Genomic DNA, 19,265 nt, shown 5'->3' with positions numbered 1-19,265 from the left:
GAGTCGCGAGTTTGAGAACGAGATTTTGGAAACTTTCAGGTGGAAGAGAGGATGAAGGTTATAAAAGAAATACATGAACCTTTTAGAAATTCTTTTATCAATAAACGAATTTCTATTTTTTACGTTTTAGAAGGAAATTGAAATTTCACATTTTAATGGTTTAAAATTCTGTTTTAAAATTTCAAAATTTAAATTTTTCATTAAAAAAACATTCAAATAATAAATTTTAGACTACATAAATTTAAATTCTCTAATAAATCACTTTCCTGAGTTAAAATTCTTATGTATCCAATCGCTCTCTTTTAAATTTCCTTTACTTCGAATGTAAAACCACTTTTGTGAGAAAACACCCATATTCTTTCTGTGTCAAATTTGTGCAATAACCCAGATGGGTATGTGAGAAGTTTAAAAAAAGGGGTATTTTTCACCCTAGGAATTGTTGTTGCTGCGTATAGAAATTTGGGCACAAAAGGGTATTCTACAAGGCCAAGAAGAAGACACTCAGAGAGAAAACAACGTAGGCCTAAGAATCAATGGACATAGCAGCAGAAAAGTGTGTTCATCACGGGTTCTACTAGGACTGGAAAAACCAAGTTGGTCATCGAGGTTGTGAAATTACTGAAAAAATTGCACATCCCATCTAAGGTTTTTGTCACAGCCTCAACTGGGGTTGCAGCGTTTTCCATAAAGGGGCAAACTTTGCACTCATTTTCTGCGATCCATAACACCACCAATTTTGATCCTCAAAATTTGTTTGAGGTGATTATGAGGAAGATTGCAACCAGAACTTGGGATAAGGTTGAGGCTTTGGTCATAGATGAAATTAGCATGGTGGATTCAAAGCTATTTGATGGCCTAGAGTTTGTTGCCAGAAAGTTGAAGGATGTGGATAAGAGGTGGGGAGGAATTCAGCTGATTGTGGTTGGGGATTTCTTCCAGTTGTCCTCTGTTGGTGAGACTGAGAAGTCAAAGGTTGATAAGAAGTTGAAGTCAGAGCCGAAGTGCGTGAGTTAAACTATTGAAGCTGATTGTTGGAATGATAGTTTTGATTTGCAAATAGATCTTCAGGCAGTCTGATGTGCGGTTTATTGAGTTGCTTCAGGCCATAAGGAAAGGGGAGAGTGAACTTGGCATACCTTGAGAAGTATTGATCCGAGACTGAGTGTGATCCCTCAGCAGTGTGACTCTTCCCATTTAATAAAATTGTCAGGAGTGTGAACGAGAAAAGGCTTAAAAGCTTGCAAAAGGAATGTTTTGTTTATAGAGCCATTGATAGCGGTGACGATTGTTGGAAGAAGCAGTTTGAGCATGGGGTAACACCTGATGTGGTTACCATTTGCGAAGGTGCCAGGGTGTTACGTGCTGCACTTGTTGCTGAACTTCGAGGGTCAGCACCTCCAGAAGAAGAAGAAGAAGAAGAAAGCTAAGGGAAGGAACTCTGTTATTTCTCATTCATTCATGATTCATGTTGTTATTACATATTCCTATTTATATTGAATTCTATACAACTAATTTTGGCATTTTGTGCTTTTCTAGAATATTCATAATTCAGGAATTGATTATTCTTGTCCCCTAAAGGCCAGCATTGAATCTTCCATTCTGCAAAAGCGCTCCTACACTACCCCTGCTTCAAACGAAATCATTGAGGTAAGCAGGCCTTACAATTCTCCTCTTGTTTGTTGTTGTTTTCACCTGTGTGTTTGCTGCCCCTATGCCTTCTTCTACCTATCACTCCCAGCCCCATCAAAAACACCTTGTCCTCAAGGTGTTGGGCTTCAACCCATGGCTTAAAAATTTGAACCGGGATCCCAAATTAAAATGGGTGAAGGAATGAGTGAATGGAGGTTAGTGTTGCAGAAGTTGAGCCATTTTGCGGCGTAAAAGGTGAGGAGGAAGGAGTGGTTGAGCTCCTCACAGTGGCTGAAGTGCTCTTTGCGAACTCGACGAATGATGATCCTGCGACGGTCGGAGGACACGTGGGGGTTGCTGTTAGCAAGGAGGGAAACAACCACTATGGGAAGCGAACTCGGCAAGGTTGTGGGGGGCGACTGCATGGGTGTGGAAAATGGAGGTGACGGCGGAGGTGGTGACGGAGGCAGCATGGCTGGCGGAGGTGGCATGATCGTGGTTGCGATAAGCGTGGGTGATGGAGTCGGCTTGAGCGGCAGAGGTGGCGGCGGAGGCAACGACAGAGTCAGTGGCGGAGTCCATGGCAGAGGCAGTAATGGTGCAGGACTTGGTGGTATGGGTGCGGAGCATGGAGACTGAGGAAGGTAGTGGTGGCCGAGTCGCCGAGGTAGTCATAGGAGAAGGGCGTCCAGTTGGGAGTCGAGGCGGCGTGTAGTGGCATCAAGTTTGGCCAGGACAGCCTCGAGGCAATCCTCGCTAGTGGGAGAAAAGTCACGGTGGGTTGGCGATTGTTGTGGATGGCAGTGGTTTGGGCTGTAATGACATCCATGGAAGGTAGCCATGGAAGGCGGCCATGGGAGGTCAATGAAAGCACCAAATGTTACGTGTTGCACTTGTTGCTGAACTTCGAGGGTAAACACCTCCAGAAGAAGAGGAAGAAGAGAAGAAGAAGAAAGCTAAGGGAAGGAACTTTGTTATTTCTCATTCATTCATGATTCATGTTGTTATTACATATTCCTATTTATATTGAATTCTATACAACTAATTTTGGCATTTTGTGCTTTTCTAGAATATTCAGAATTCAGGAATTGGTTATTCTTGTCCCCTAAAGGCCAACATCGAATCTTCCATTCTGTAAAAGCGCTCCTACACTACCCTTGCTTCAAATGAAATCACTAAGGTAAGCAGGCCTCACAATTCTCCTCTTGTTTGTTGTTGTTTGCACCCGTGTGTTTGTTGCCCCTGTGCCCCCTTTCTACCTATCAGTTATGTTGGTCAAGAATTTGCATACTTGGAAAGGGTTGATGAATGGAGCAACAGGTACAGTAGTGGGGTTTGAGGAGGCAATGGATGTTGGTGACATGTACTCTGATAACCGACTGCCAATAGTCCAATTTGATTCAAGAAAAACTTTGACCTTGAAACCAACAGAGTGGCAAGTAATGGATAGAGATAAAACTGTTGCTAGGAGGAAGCAGATACCAATTATTCTGGCATGGGCTCTGAGCATCCACAAGTGCCTGAGAATGACCCTAGACAAAGCTGTGATTAACATTTATTTTGTACAATAAAATTAATATGAAACTAATTGAAAAAGCAATTATATCAATTTAATAATATAAAATTAATATATATTGAGTTGGTTCATGAACCAATTGAATCGAGCTATACATAGCTTAAGTTCAGTTCGTTTATTTAATGAGTTCAACTTTTAGTTCAAGTTCAACTCATTTGGTTTATGAACCAAGTTCAATGAGTTAATTTTCAAATCGAGTCTTAAAATATGTTCGAGATGGTTTGATTCATTGCCAACCCTGTGGAGCAAAACATTAATAGGGTGACAAAGAAGGGTGACAACCAGTCAATGGGTCTATGCTTCGAACATGTAAATTAGGGGTGTAAGCAAATTGCACCAAATCTGCGAACCCTCCCAATCCAATTCAACCAAATTAGATTTTTGTGGGTTAGATTATATCATTGGGTTGAATTGGTTTTATTTTAGTGAACCCAATTAAAATTGGATTGGGTAACGATTTTGAAGTTTTGAACTTGACCAAAACCTAATCAAACCCGCATATAGTAAACAAACATATAACAAAATTCTAATTGTATACTAAATGGTAAATACTAATATAGAAAACCCTAAAGTAAGTACTCATACAAATTTTTTTTTATCTTTTCTTTATTATATTATTTAAGACTTCTTTGTTTTTATGATTAGTGATTACTATTGACTTAAGTATTTTTAGTTATAAAACTATGCTATGATTTATGAATATTGTTAGTTTTAAATTGGTTGAATTTTATATTTTATCATTATGAATGAGTTACTTAAATTGATTACAGGTCTATGGTTTATCTTTTTCTATTCAAAGAGCAATCGCAAAACTAGTTTTTAAAAATATCTCTTCTATTTTTTTAGTTTGAGAATTTTCTTTAAGACCTAAAGATGTGAGACTTTTTTGATCAAACTTCAACCCGATAACCAACTCAATCCATTCCAATTAAAGCGGGGTTGGATTGCATTGGATTGAGTTGCAAGAAAATAAAAGGTAAATCCAATCCAATTAAATTTAATTGGATTAAATTAAAAAATTAATCGATAAAACTCAACCCAACTCGGGCCACTTACACCCCTAATTGTAAACAAGTGAAAATAAAATCAAATAAATAATAAAATCCAACCTTATTTAAAAGTGATAGGAAGGAAACTTAATAAATATTTTAAAAATAAAAAGAAAATAAAACATAAAAAGCTATAAACAAGTATTTTAAAAACACTACTTAAATTAGCATAATTTAGAAAACACTATAAACAATTAAAAAAACTTGTTCATCAAATATTAATTAAGGTGAATTTGTTTAAACTAAAAAAAAAAACAATTAAAGAAATACTTTTTTAAGAAGTATATAGAATTTGTTTTTTTCAACATAAAAAAGAAGCAAAACACTATTTATTTTAAGTAAAAAAATTTATAAACACATTAGAAAATCATAAAACTAGTTATTTTATTTTTTTTAAAAAATACTTATTTTAAAAATAAGTTTAAACAAGATATTATCAAATAAACTTTTTCAGCCATTAAAAAAAAAAGTTAGAATGTAAATAAAACAACCTGCCAAACATAACACGAACATGAATAGATAGATCCCTGCTCAATACTATTTTTTTTTACTTATTTTTATAATTAGTTATCTGCTCCCATATTGTAAATTTTAGTATTCACTAAGAAATTGCTCAGGATTTTTCAAAAATAACTAAATTAAAAACAAAAAGATAGCATTTTTTTTAAATTACTGAATTAAAAAATTATAACTATAATATTTTCAATTTGACTAGTAAAATAATATCAAAATCCAAGTTTCTCCCGCAATCAACTTTCTTACAAAATCGAATAGGATTTAATACCGATAATTTGAAATGTCGTTAATTACTGATAAGATAAATAATAAAATCTAAATTAACAATTTGAAATTTTTGTTACAAATATAAGATGGAAGAAAGAAAGAAAAAAAGATAGAAGAGTGACACCAGTACCAACGTTACAAGTTACAAATACAGGCAATATTTGTAACGGGTAAGACAGATAAGATGAAGAAAAACACAACCCCATATAGAGGGTGGTAAAAAAGAAAAGATACAAACATGTATTTTAATCCCACAAAAGAAGCAACTAATGGATCCCTCTTGTATTGTAGGGTTCATAGATCAATCCTGAAAAGATGCAGAAAATCCCTTTGCTTTAGCCATAAGCCACATTCGATTTGACTGTGATCATGTCCATGAAATATTCCCAAAAAATAATCACTAAGCAGTAGTTAAAATTAAATGTTCACAACAAAAAAGAAAGATGTAGTACGTACCATATTGCTCATCTGACAATGACAATCTCCAATCCCGTATCCCATGAAATTATTTTTTGTTAGAGATACATGTCTAAGAGTGAGTTGGGATGAAAACTTTGAAACTGCAAATGCATTTGATTTTTTTGGAAGCACATCCATTGCAAAGAACAACCTGGGTCGCCAAACGCTAACATGAAAATAAACTAAAGAAGGTTTCAAATGAGAGGTATATAAGAAAAATGAATAAATGAGAATAAGAGAAGAAGCTAATTAATGTGGGAGAAACGATGCTTGCAAATTTGTTGAAACCAGACTTGAAAACTGAATAACTACAACTCCTCATCTTCTGGTATTTGGTAACTGCACAATAAAACATTCACGGTCTCATTATATTTTTTTCTTTCATTCATTCCCACTCTATTTCTACATGTATCTAGGCTCAATTTGTTTGGTTGAAACCATTTTTCTCTTTCTACATTGCAATGAACTAACCGGATGATTTTCCCATTGTTATATCTATATGTTTATTTTTGAAATTTAAAATGCAAGTTACAATGTTGAAGACTATGATATTGTTGTTTTATTTTCATTTCTTTAACACTTTTGAACACAGTGTGTTGTAAGTCGTAACCATCGTAAATGCACCTCCCATCTCTGCATGGAGGACAAAACATCTATCTTTGGCAAAGGGAAAGGAGTGGGAATCATGAGAAATACAAGCAAGGATTATGGGGGAGTTTTTCTAATTTTGCTTTTTTTTTTTCCAAAGAGTTATATTTAATTTGGGCTGTACATGCCAAATCGAATCTCATTTTTTTTAATGTAATTTGTTAGTCATAATCAGCAATAAAAGTTTCTCGGGATTAACATCATTTATGTGATTGATGCCCAATGAAGACACATGTTACGAAGGTGAAGTTATTTGGAGGTGGTGGCTTTGGCCATTTATTTTCTCCAATTATTTTATGTTTAGTTTCCATTTCAAATAACATACCAAGCAAAATAAACTCTCATCTTATCATGAATTCAAATTTCTCTTCAAGTGGAGGTGATGCTTAAGCAATAAGAGTTTGACCTCTTGATCGTAGCTTTAAGGTAAATTAATATGGTGATAGAATTTAAATTATTGATTTATTGTAATTTAATTTATTTTGGTGGGAAATGATACTATGACATAATCATGAACTTATCTCATTTTCTTCAAACTTATGTCCCTCTTTCTTTTTTTTTCTTTTTCTTTTTAACTTCTCCTTTGTGATTGAGTTTGATCTATGTTTCTTCTCTTATTTTTCACAAGTCACTTTATTTTTTGTTTTAAAAAAAAATATTCAAGAAACATAAAACATATTTTTAATTATATTTTGTTTTACCTTTTTATACAATCTTTTAGAAATACAAATACAAAATATCTTTCCGCACCTAAATGACTCTTAATTTTTGTATTTTCTTCATGGAGTGGTGACAAAGCCCAAAGTTAAACACGGATCAAAACACGTGCTATTAAAGTTTTTTTATACTGCTTAAGTCACGTCTAATAAAATAATTGTTAAAATATGTCAATTTCAGTAAAAAAAAATATTAAAATAGAAATGCGGATATTCATGGAGAGCGAGACTTTTACTCTATTTTGCTCACTCTTTCAATCGAACGTTCTTACTTTTTTTATGTGCATCTTATAAACCCTTACAACTAGTTAAAAAATTTCTCCTTCAACCACCTCAAACTACCTTCCTTCTTATTTATTTATACGCTTGATTTTCTTAATCATTTATATATTTTTTTTCTCTTTCTCTAAATTAAATTTCAATAATTTGTCAATGGTTACAAATAATATTACATTATGATTTAAGTTATTTACCGTAAATCTCAATTATAATTTATATGTTTAAAGATACTTATTTATTATGATTTCAATTCTAGCATAATTTGTGTACATTCAAACCCATTTTTTATTATAAATTTTAATTACATAAAATAAATATTCATCATATATATTGTATAAGTTAAAATACTAATCATAAAGATTCTAAAATATACAATTATATTATTATTATTATTTTTAAATTCAAATCAACTTTAGTATTTTTAGGAGTTCAAAAAAAAAAAAAGGATAGCAAGTTGAGGTAGCAACTAGACAACTAGAAAGGATCTCTTAAAAAAAAAAAAAGTCCATGAATTAGGGTGGGTAGGGAGAGAGAAGCGCTTGTGTTGTTTTTGTGTCTCATAAATCCCACACTCAGTCACTATTCCTCCAGCCTCCACCTGCTGAAAGAAACTCCTAATTGTACGTACCCTAACCTCTTTCTATCTTCTTCTTCTTCGCATGTGCAAGTAACCCACCCACAGATCCTCTTCTTCTTCTTCTTCTTCTTTTTTTTTTTTTTCTTCCTATTCTCTTCTTTTTCTTCACTGTGCTGTTTCTCCCCAACTACCCCTTGACCTTCAAGTTAGCTTCTCCCACTTATTGCTACCTTTCGCAACAACTTCTGCAATCATTTTATTTTATTTTATTTATTTGCATGTGTAGCGTTTATTTTTCCTCACCCTTTATAACTTAGTTTACAATACGTGTATTGTGAGTAATGTTATTGCCTATGGGAACTTTTTTTTTTTTGTTTTGTCATGGGCAAGTGTTTCGGTGTGTGCATGTGTAACTATTAAAAAAAATAAAAATTAAGGGTGCCCTTTTATCAAGTTTTGACCTTTTCCCTTAAATCTCTTGTTTTCGGGGTTTGCTTTGTGTTTTGAAGCCCTTTGGATGTAGTTGATTTTGGAGAGTTAATTGTTTGGGACCTTGGTTTTGGGGAATGGAAAATGCGAGTTTAATCGTGAGGGTGTTGTGTTTGAAGTGGGAATTGGAGATGTTGATGATAGTGATAGTAATGTGATTGCAGTGATTGGACTTTTAATGTTTACATTAGGAGAGAGAAAGAACCTTCATATTGTAGCTTCTGTGTTTAAAATTGGTTTCCGTTATGAATTAGGGAGATTGGTATTAGATATAATAAGTCACGAATGTGAAAAGCTATGTATTCATATTACAAATACATGCATAATGTATTTTTCCACCTTTATCAATCTTTGCAACACTGTAATTTTGTAGGATTTGGTAATTTAAAAGTTAGCACAGTGTAAAGTAGATGCTTCTGAATTTTGATATAGTTCCTTTGCTAGTTTTTTTTTATCAGCAGTTCCTTTGCTAGTTGAGTATTGCCGTGCCGGTTATTACTATATTGCTAATATTTTTTTTTTCTTTTTTCTGTTTGATTGTAGCAGGTCAATTGTTGTAAAGAAAAGAACTGAAAACACTGACACTGTTATTCTCTGAATTTTCTCACCATCTACAACTGAAGTTTTAACCAATATGGAAACTGAAAAGTCTAATGTTTCAAAGGCTGAAGAATTTAAACTCCTTGCCAATGAAGTGTTCAATGGTAATTAATACTCAAACAATTTCTCTGTGTTGCGATTCATTTACTTTCTTCAACATTGCAGTGAAATTTCTGGTTAACTTTAGCTTAAATGAATTATTGATCTGACTCGATTTTAATAAGCGGACTTTTATTGAGATGCCATTGCTTTAACATATTTCTTTGTTAATACTTGCTGATCTTGTGAGTTCCTTTTCCAGCTCGAAAATACTCCCAAGCCATTGATCTATATACACAAGCAATTGAGCTGAACAGTCAAAATGCAGTTTACTTTTCTAATCGTGCCTTTGCCCATCTTCGGCTTGAGGAATATGGTAGTGCAATACAAGATGCCACAAAGGCTATTGAAATTGATCCTAAATATTCGAAGGTGCTTTAAGCCCAAAAACATCAGAGGCTTTCTTATATTTTTATTTATCTTTAATAAAAACAAGCCCTGATTATGGTTTATTGTTATAGGGTTATTACAGGCGAGGCGCTGCTCATCTTGGACTGGGGAAATTCAAGGAAGCACTGAAAGATTTTCAGCAGGTAACTATGTGCAACTATAAGTGTTTGCTATTTTATTGTCTTTAAAATATTGGGATGATGGAGCCTGGGTTGAAAATATCATTGATTAACTTGCAAACTAAACAATTAACGTTTGTCCAAATTATGAGCTCTGTTAAGAAAGAAGGAAAGGAGGGAAAGGTCACGGGTTCAATCCCTCCTGCTAACAAAAAACTAACAATTAATATTTTCCGATCCAAAAAAAGAAAAATAACATTAAAATCACCACTAGCAGCACCCGCCTCAGTTCCTCAGACCCACAATAGAACCACCAATCACTCACTTACCCAAACAGTGCCAAAACAAAACACTAACAAATAAATGCAGTACTCAGACACTTGACAAGACTCGGATGGGTATCTCACAGTAGCTGAGCTTGCTGCATTTACAGAACATAGCTCATAATTTGCAGCATGCAGGACTAACATCTTCCACCCGGAAGATCTAAATACAGCCAATAGGGCTACGTATCTCACAGCTGATCAGAGGGCAGAGGTTGTGAAGATAGTTCCCATCACCAAAATAAATCCGATAATCACAAAAATCAGATGTGAGATGCAGCAGCTTAGCTCAGAACTCCTTTCTGTATTTGAGTCTGGCTTCCTGATTTTTTTAATGCTGTTGGTCCTTCATTCTCTATCTTGCAAGATTCTCTCTGTACACACCCACATTTCTCTCCGCCATTTCTACTCTTTCCTTCATCTTCAAATTCTGTATAGCAATTGCTGTTAATTGGAAACAGAAATAGGTATTATATATGAACTATACTTTGTATGTTCCTGTCCTAATATCAGTGATATCAATCCAGAAAATGGGTTACAGCTACTGTAAAAGGAAGGGAAAGGAAGACTGAGTGGAAAAATGATAAATGTTGCACATTATTTTGATGGATTTGCTCCCATCCCAAATTGACACTCAATTCTTGTCACCCCCATTCACATTCCCTTTTTTCCCTTTTATCATGTTATTTACGGAGTATACATGATATCTCAGCAACTATAATGAATATTAGACTAAAGTACACACCATTGAAATCAGTAAATAACATGGTATTCTCAAATTACATCTGCTAATGATTAGTAAGTTCAATGTGAAGTTGGCCACTTAAAGCGTCCATATTTTATAAAGAAGAAAAATTCAACTGTCTTGTATTCTCCTCCACTATAAGATTTACAACATATATTTATGTAACAAATAGCACTACAGCATATACATTTCTACATGCTAGAAAATGAAGGATGCTTCATTATTTTAAATTCAAAGTTTTGCTTGATTATTATTTATCAATCTGCAAATTACATTGTAAATTCTTCTAGTATGCATACTTTGGTCTTGTATTTGAAAACATGCACAAATATTTATATTCTAAGTGGTTGTTATCCTTCTAATGAAAGCTGCTGATTTTGTCCAAGCTAGAGAGTTAGGTACACCCAATGTGTGTGGAGAAGGAATAGAAACATTAAGAAATTTGAGACATTAGTGGTAGTTTCGAAGAAAAGTAGATTCTGTGTAAGTAATGTTTGCGTTGCTTTAGACGAAGGGATTATCCCCAAGGTTTTACATTCTGGTTATGGTTGTGTATCTTTTGTTGCAGTTGTGGTAGTTGGTGGCTGAAGTGGGCCAATGTGGTCTGCAATTGCAGCCTAATACTGTTTCAGGGGCCAATGCAACTGAAATGTTGCACACTTGCAGCTGCATCCTGTAATGAGCTCTGCAATTTAAACAATTGATGCTTACAATTCTCTCTCTTCTTTTTGCGAGCCCTTTGTTTAATTAGAAGTTGTTCTGTCTACTCACTTTCTAACACTAGAGTCTAGACATGATTTTTTTTTAAAACTTGGTAGTTCTAATGTTTATTGGAATTGTTGGAATCTGAAATTTTTTCTTGGCATGCACCCTTATTGAAATGTTCTCACATGAATTGGCTTAAGCTGATAATTCTTGTCCTTTAATATAGTTATTTGTTGCTGCAACTTCTGTTTTAATATGCCTTGTTTGGGATATCTCTTAACCCAGCATCTACTTTTAGGTTTTCACTTTCCTTCAAAGTAACACTGACTACCTCATTCTTATTGTTCTGTAACATATTGTTTCAATGTGCAAACATTTTGTTTAATATACTTTTATTGAATAGGTCAAGAAAATGTGTCCAAATGATCCTGATGCAACAAAGAAATTGAAGGAATGTGAAAAAGCAGTTATGAAACTTAAATTTGAAGAAGCAATTGCTGCACCAGAGTCTGAAAGGCGTTCAATAGCTGAATCCATAGATTTCCGTACGATAGGTACTATTTTGAATACGGTTTCTTATGCTAGTGTCTTTTTTATTATCACATGTTATGTTTTCCTCCCTCCCCTCATCCCTCGTGCCTATTTTTTTTCCTTGAAATTTTTACACTTTGTTTATTATTTCATACAGTCATGCTGTTATATCTCTTTACTTTTGTGTATTTTGGATGTGTGTATTCTAAGGGTACTATTGCAGCTTTAATTTTGTAAATCTTCAAATAATATATAACTTGCCCTTAAAAGAGTAACTGTAGTTTTGCTTGATTATTTGAAAGTTCTAACTTCTAATAGAATGTCTCCTGTTATGAATACCTTCTGACATTAAATTAGCAATCTTTCATATATAAATGCATGTTTTCAATGATCTTGATATCCTGATAAGAACCTTGGGAGAACCACACACCACAGAAGCTAGTTGTTGTAGTTGAAGAGCCCAAGGCCTAATCCCACACTAGAATCCCATACTTCTAATGTGGGATTCAAGTCCCATACCTTGTTTTTGGATCCTAATATATCGTCAATGTGCTAATGTGGAAAAATGGAGCAAATATGTTGTCATTTCGATAATCAAGTTATGCTTGAGATTTTCAGTTCTGCATCAGATTATATGATTGGATATGGTCCTTGGTTTTCTCCCCCATTTAATTGTGTTGATGGGTTTTCCTTCTCTGAACACATGGAATAAGATGCCTAACACTATCTTGTTTTGTTTCATTGCCACTCTTTGTAGTGAAATTTGTATTGGCTACTGGTACTGTTTCTTTGTATGATAGTGGTCTTGGGTAGCAATGAAAAAAGTTCAACGGACCATTTTGCTATGAATTTGGGGATTTAATTTTTAACTTTCTAGGTTCTTGATTGCTTATGTACATCGTCATGGAATTTGTTTTCAATCTTAATAATAAGAAAAACATGAAGTGTAATGTTGATAAAGAAGGAAGGGCAAAATAGTGTAATATCATCTCATCTCAGTATACAAAGAAATGAAAACATCAAGATAATGCACCATCCAATACCTTTTTCTACAACCACAGGAACTGTAAGTCAGACAATTTTGGTGCATCCGTGAAAGGTTACGTCTTCTGTTTGTTTTTATTTCATTTCCTCAAAGGCTCAAGAATCAAGAGTAAAGAACATCTTATCAATATGATGAGTATCTTTCAAATAAGTATTGGTGATGTATGATCTCATCTACTTTTGTATCTTCCTTTTTCATTTTTATTTCAACCATTCACAATTCACCATCCATTTCCTAGTTGGGAAAATGACCCAAAAGGCTGTCTCACCAATATGTTTTACTTTTGAGTTTATATAGTGCTTTTAATCAAATAATGACACAGTTCAACTTCAGGAACATACATAATTTCCACTGATAAAGAAGTTTCCATATCAGTTTGTATATTGATTAACCAAGAATCAAACTATTTTAACCAGTAATCTATCTATGTTTTGATGCTTGTTAACTGTAAGTAAATTATTGGTTAAGTTAATTTGATAGTTGTGTAATCAATATATGAACTAAAACGGAACTCTTCTTGCCAAGTCAAACAAATGGATCATTTTCCCTTCCTGTTTTCAACCATACACTTCAAATTAACTAAACCAATAATTTTTTCTTTTCTTCCTCCACCTTCCTTTTCATTGGTAAATGGCAATTTGGAAGACTAAAAGAAAATGAAAATTTTCGCAAGTTTGAGGAACATATCTTAGAGGTGACAAAATGTTTTAAAAATAATCATGTTGTATAGGTACCATACCCTTTCACCTCTAGGTTGATGCATATGTTTTTTCCTCCCTGACCCAAATCAGTAGTGAATACTTTCTGGATTCCATCACATACCTTAATCGTTCTACTTTACCTCTCAAATCCCTTTTCATAAATTCTAGGGATATTTTATGCCTGTCTCTATGAATGTTTGTCGCACTTTTCTATAAATCATCACTTTGTATATATTGTATCATTATAGGAAAGGGCCGCAATTCTTCGGTGTCAACCGAAGTGGCCATAGCAGCAGTGACAGTAGCAGTTATGGCAGCAGCGGTGATGTTGTTCAGGACATCAAAGACCACAATAGTAGTTGCAATTGTGGTTGGTTTGCTGTTGCTCCTTGGGGCTTATTGGTGGAGTGGCCACAATACTGGTACATTTAGGAGTCTTTTGCATGATCTAGGTCTTAGCTTAAAATTAATCAAGACATAAAACTAATTAATCATAGAATGAACTTTAAAAACCTAAAAATTTCATTTTAAGTCGGATGTAATCATTATCAATAATGCATTAAAATTTAGTTCTTTACAATGCAACATAATTCCTTATATTGGCTATTTTTGGAGCAAGTTAATCACATGAAAAGCATCTCGTGTCTTTAAGATACTAGTTCCTTAGAATGTGCTTATTACCCTTGTTAGGCTTGCTAATACTAACTTAGGCTCATCTGTTTGGGCAGATTTCAATTTGGTATTTTCTCCAATAAGGAGAATAAGGATAGTAGGTGCTATGTATTTTCCAGTTTACTTGTAAGAGTATATTTTATCTAAAATTGTAAGAGGTGCAAGAAAGGTGGATAAGTCATCCCCTAAACTGACTAATAAAGAACAATGTACACGCTATGCTTATTTTACTATTTTCAGCTGCTTGCAATCTTGTTTGAATTATTTTTTGTTTTAGGGGTGTTCAATTGCTACCTGGATTGACATCTACAAACTTCCATTATTTGAAAGATTGTTGAGTATGTATTTATAGATGCCTTTGAATTTGATAGAGATAATGTAATTTCCTGATCTTCAACCCCTCCTCTTCTTTTCATTGGATTGTTAATTTCAAAGACCATTAACAACACATTTATTTAGTATGAAAGATGATTAACTGTTCTTGTTTGTGTTGTCGATGGTCTATAAAATCAATGACCTTTTTTTTTCTGATTTATATTTATATTTTCTTATTAAATTAGTTTCAAGTTCTACTCTATCATCTTATTTCACTCATGGACATAAACAAATTTTGGTGTTTCCTTTTAATGCTAGATGTTGAGCCACAATATTCAGGAGCAAGAATAGAGGGGGATGTTGTTACTTTGGATTTTGTGAAAAAAATGATTGAAGATTTCAAGAACCAGAAGTTCTTACATAAACGGTACTGAAGGAAAAAAAAATTCATTGTATATCTGTTTCTTGACAAGTTATTGAAGTGTCTTCTCTCTTGTCCTGCTTCAATTTTTTAGGTATGCATTCCAGATTGTATTGCAAACAAGAGAGGCATTGCAAGCTTTGCCTTCTCTTGTTGACATACATGTTCCTGATGGAAAACATTTTACTGTTTGTGGTGATGTGCATGGTCAGGTAACTGGTTTATTACAATAGTTGAATTGTTTATAACATTTTTTGGGTCACAGACATGATTTTGAACATAAAGGCAGCTGAAGTTGATAGGTGACTTTGGAATATGGTAAAGCATATTGTTGCTTCTATCTTCATGGTGTCTTCTGTTACTTTTAGAAGAAACCCATTTGAAATAATGATTTTATCCCTTATGAGAAGCAACTGTGAAAACCTGTCCTTTAAAATTCAGGCATTCATTTTTATCAATGATTGCCATTTGCCAATTTACAGCCTACAGGATCTACTGCACTCCTGTACAGGGCTTTTCCCATACATCTCTTACCAAAACCTTGGAAATGACATTAAAAACTAAAATTTGTTAATCAAATGCATTTGTAAACATCACAAAATAAAGAAAAACTACGAAAATAACTAAATGACCACTCCTACTATTGTGAAATAAAGCATCTTTCCTTTCTAGTGGTTTAAGATGGGGAGAAAGAACACACTGGACTTTGAAATTTAACAAGTCACTGCTTTACCAACTTATAAAATATCTTCATTTACTGTGTATGTCTGAATCATTCCTATTGTAGTGTTGGCACTTGGCACTGAAAAAGAAAGTAGGCTGTGCGAATGAGTAGGATGCTTGTGTGTAATTCTATGCTGGTAGTTTCTTCAATACAAAATAGACTCGTCAAAAGGAAGGAACTTAAAAAAAGTGACATCTGAGGAAAATAAATTAGCCCATTTTTCATTTGAAAAACCAACCTCAACAATGCCATGCTCTGTGTTTCCTGAGTAACATGAACAGTAACAATCTTGCCATAAAATAAAAAATTGACTCCCATAGAAGGTCCTCCATCATTGCAGGGCATTTGTATTTTTGTATTTTTATCTTTAATTTTTAACTTTGCAAATTCATTATTATTTGTTTTCTGTCTTCTGCAGTACTATGATCTTCTGAATATTTTTGAGCTTAATGGGCTTCCTTCAGAAGAGAATCCGTATCTATTTAATGGTGACTTTGTGGATAGGGGATCCTTTTCATTGGAAGTTATCCTCACTTTGTTTGCATTTAAGTGCATGTCTCCATCAGGTAAACCCTAGATCTTCATCGGTAACTTTTGTTATCCTTTATTTGAGACATTATGAATTTAGGATCCTTAATCACCTGTTTTGATACTTTTTAACAACTGTTCGAATCAAAAAGACTTTTCTCTAACATATAAGTCGAAATTCATTACAATTCCTTTTGAAATTGACCCTTATAAATTGCAGTAATTACTTTTATGGTTTCAAGTGAATTGTATATTGTTGTTTGTGATGGGCTTTACTTGAATATTTTCTTCTTTCTTCACTTTATCTGGTTCTCTTGTTTGAGAGAATGCTATTTGTTTTTGTCTTGGCACATTGTAACTTGTTTTGTTGCCATGTGATTTTCAGCCATATATTTAGCCAGAGGAAATCATGAGAGCAAGAGCATGAACAAGATATATGGTTTTGAGGGTGAGGTGCGCTCGAAGTTGAATGAAACATTTGTCGAACTATTTGCAGAAGTATTCTGCTGTTTGCCTTTGGCTCATGTGATAAATGAGAAAGTTTTCGTAGTACATGGTGGTCTTTTTAGTGTTGATGGAGTCAAAGTCTCTGACATCCGATCAATTAATCGATTTTGTGAGCCTCCTGAAGAAGGTTAGATAAATCCTTTTTTGTTGTCTCTAATTGATCTCCCAGTTATCTGCACATATCTAAATCCCTCTAAACCTTCCATTCTTGCACTTCATAGACTAAACCCCTCTGGCTTTTTCACCCTTAGTATTTTAGTTTTATTTACCTATGTTTGGTATGTGTAGGGTTGATGTGTGAATTGCTCTGGAGTGATCCACAACCTCTCCCTGGAAGGGGCCCAAGCAAGCGTGGTGTAGGCCTTTCTTTTGGTGCAGATGTTACAAAAAGGTTTTTGCAGGAAAATAATTTAGGTATGTTTTGCATTAGTCTGATGTTTTATTAATGTTTATTTGTTCTTTAATCAGTGGCTTCACATAAATTACCAATTTACAGATTTAGTTGTGCGATCTCATGAAGTAAAGGACGAGGGTTATGAGATTGAACATGATGGTAAACTCATAACTGTGTTTTCTGCTCCAAATTACTGTGACCAGGTAACACATATCCCTTTTGCTACATTCTTTTCTATTATGGCATTTGCTTATTTGATTGTCTTGGAAGATTTGAGAGGAGCGAAGGGGGGCTGGGGGAATGGGATTCATGGATCCCAACCCAACCTCATGTTATGGAAAGAGAGGTGTTTTGTTGTCTTAATCATTTATATAGGGTCATCCCTCAGGTTGTGCTTTGTGTATGTAAACATATTATTGAGACGAGTTACAGGAGCGAGGTAATTAAGCATGTTGCCAGATTAACTAGGATGCTTTTCCAGGCACATTAAGTGTGTAAATAAAAATAACATTTCACTGCCAATCCTTTGGACATTTGTTGTTTGCATGGACAGTGTGCGTGACATGCTTATATTAATATCTAATCATTTTTCCTTCTATGAAGTATATTTTGATGTTGGTGCTAAAATCAACAAAATGTTGATTTTTTCATTGCATGCTGCAGATGGGTAACAAGGGTGCCTTTATTCGATTTGAAGCGCCTGATTTGAAACCTAACATTGTCACATTCTCAGCGGTGGTTAGTACCTTTTATGTTTGGAGTATGCTATGTTATATCATGTTTTGTCATCCTCAAAAAATTACCAATATGTTCTTTATTGATTTCATTTATGACCGTGCATATCTTTCAATCTGTATTGTTATATGGGGTTGACATACTTTCCTTGTGTCTGGTTTACTTTGTTGAATATGCAGCCACACCCTGATGTCAAACCTATGGCTTATGCAAACAACTTCCTCCGGATGTTCTCATAATTTATACGGCTGACTAGAAGAAGCCCAGAACTGCCAATGGCTTATGCTGTTTTGCAATGACTGTGTTATGCCCTAAGGGCAAGTTTAAGGTGGTGGCTAGCGAAGATTTAGTACATGTTGATCACTGTTATGTATAATATTTTTGGTTTAACATTTTATTAAAATTCATTTTTTCTCCCCCGTAATGTTACCCCTTTTGCTTGTGCCTTTTGTCATTCGGCGAACGAGTGTCAGTAAAATTTGCATCTTCTTTAGCTTTGTGAAACTCTAGTGATAATGCTTTACTTAAAACTGGTTACATGAATCACTGCTTAGAGGGACGCGAGACCATTTACTTTATGTTTCTGCCAGTGTCTAGCCGTTGAATTGAATGAGATATTTGTTTAAAAAATTGTTGGTTGTTTGTTTTACGGAAATAATTGTTTAATAATCAAATATTAAGGTATATATCTCCAAATTTGAGGATTCAAAAACCATTTTTTGAGGAATCAAATATTAAGGTATCTTTTAGATTTCCGTCTAAAACCTATTGCACTAATTTAAGTTTCACATATGTAGGCTAGAACAAATGAGCCTACAAGAATAGGCAAAAATCAATATGGGTTATTATAGGTTTTAAAATTATATTAGATTTCAGTTTAAAATCAACATTAAGTAAAGTTGTCTAATTACTATGTAAGTTATATCATGAGAATTGAGACAGAAGATTTGAGACTTTCTAATAATATATGAATATAAAATTTTAGATTGAAAATTTAATTAACTTGGCATAAAACTTGTTTTTTTTATGTAAACTTGGGTGCACTCAGGGTGAATCATATGTACTTAGAACGATTGAGGGAAAGTAAATTCGAATTTTATTTTGCTTCTAAAGAAACTCCAAATGTTGTATGTGACAATGTGAAGACAATTTCAGTGAAGAAGGTGAACAAAGTTGGAAGATGTGGGGACTCTCAACCCAAGTGCAGTCCAACAGTGTAGTACATGCTTTGTTTTCCGGTGGATGAAGCTTGAATGGATGCTTGTAAAAGACATCTTGCTGTTACTTTTGAATGAACAGACGCTTGGAATGTCGGGAACAAAATTCCAAATATGCTAGTAAGTTTGAGATTAAACCGATGAGCTTTAGGGTTGAACCTAAGTTAGTGACTCTCATGAGGTGTACAAACCTAGATTCAATTAATGTTGAATGGGTTGTTATGTACCAACATCCTAGTCCATTAAGAATTCAACGGACATTTTCAGCCTAAAATGAAGAGTTCAGCTC

General features: G+C 34.0%; 2 protein-coding genes across 5 annotated transcripts; both read left to right on the top strand.

Annotated features, from left to right (window-relative positions):
• Positions 1–388: 388 nt before the first annotated feature.
• Positions 389–1,427, top strand: LOC114396924 (ATP-dependent DNA helicase PIF1-like). Its single transcript, XM_028359088.1, has 3 exons — positions 389–392; positions 659–1,001; positions 1,211–1,427. The coding sequence occupies exons 1-3, from the start codon at positions 389–391 to the stop codon at positions 1,425–1,427; spliced, it is 564 nt and encodes a 187-aa protein (XP_028214889.1).
• A 6,210-nt stretch (positions 1,428–7,637) lies between these two features.
• Positions 7,638–18,337, top strand: LOC114396780 (serine/threonine-protein phosphatase 5-like). Of its 4 annotated transcripts, none has more exons than XM_028358935.1 (14): positions 7,638–7,759; positions 8,749–8,909; positions 9,107–9,276; positions 9,366–9,437; positions 11,590–11,740; positions 13,712–13,885; positions 14,769–14,877; positions 14,966–15,083; positions 16,014–16,161; positions 16,509–16,757; positions 16,919–17,044; positions 17,127–17,227; positions 17,688–17,762; positions 17,939–18,337. In XM_028358935.1, the coding sequence occupies exons 2-14, from the start codon at positions 8,840–8,842 to the stop codon at positions 17,996–17,998; spliced, it is 1,623 nt and encodes a 540-aa protein (XP_028214736.1). In that variant the 5' UTR covers positions 7,638–7,759; positions 8,749–8,839; the 3' UTR covers positions 17,999–18,337. The 4 variants fall into 4 exon arrangements, with proteins under 4 accessions (XP_028214736.1, XP_028214735.1, XP_028214738.1 ...); XM_028358934.1 differs by having other exon boundaries at positions 7,640–7,759; positions 8,752–8,909; XM_028358936.1 differs by lacking the exon at positions 7,638–7,759 and adding an exon at positions 7,906–7,921.
• The last annotated feature ends 928 nt before the right edge of the window (positions 18,338–19,265 follow it).

Source organism: Glycine soja, chromosome 18, assembly GCF_004193775.1.
Source record: "Glycine soja cultivar W05 chromosome 18, ASM419377v2, whole genome shotgun sequence".
NCBI classification, from domain to species: Eukaryota; Viridiplantae; Streptophyta; class Magnoliopsida; order Fabales; family Fabaceae; genus Glycine; species Glycine soja.
Note: the sequence above shows the minus strand (reverse complement) of the source record. Positions and strands in the feature narration are given on the sequence as shown.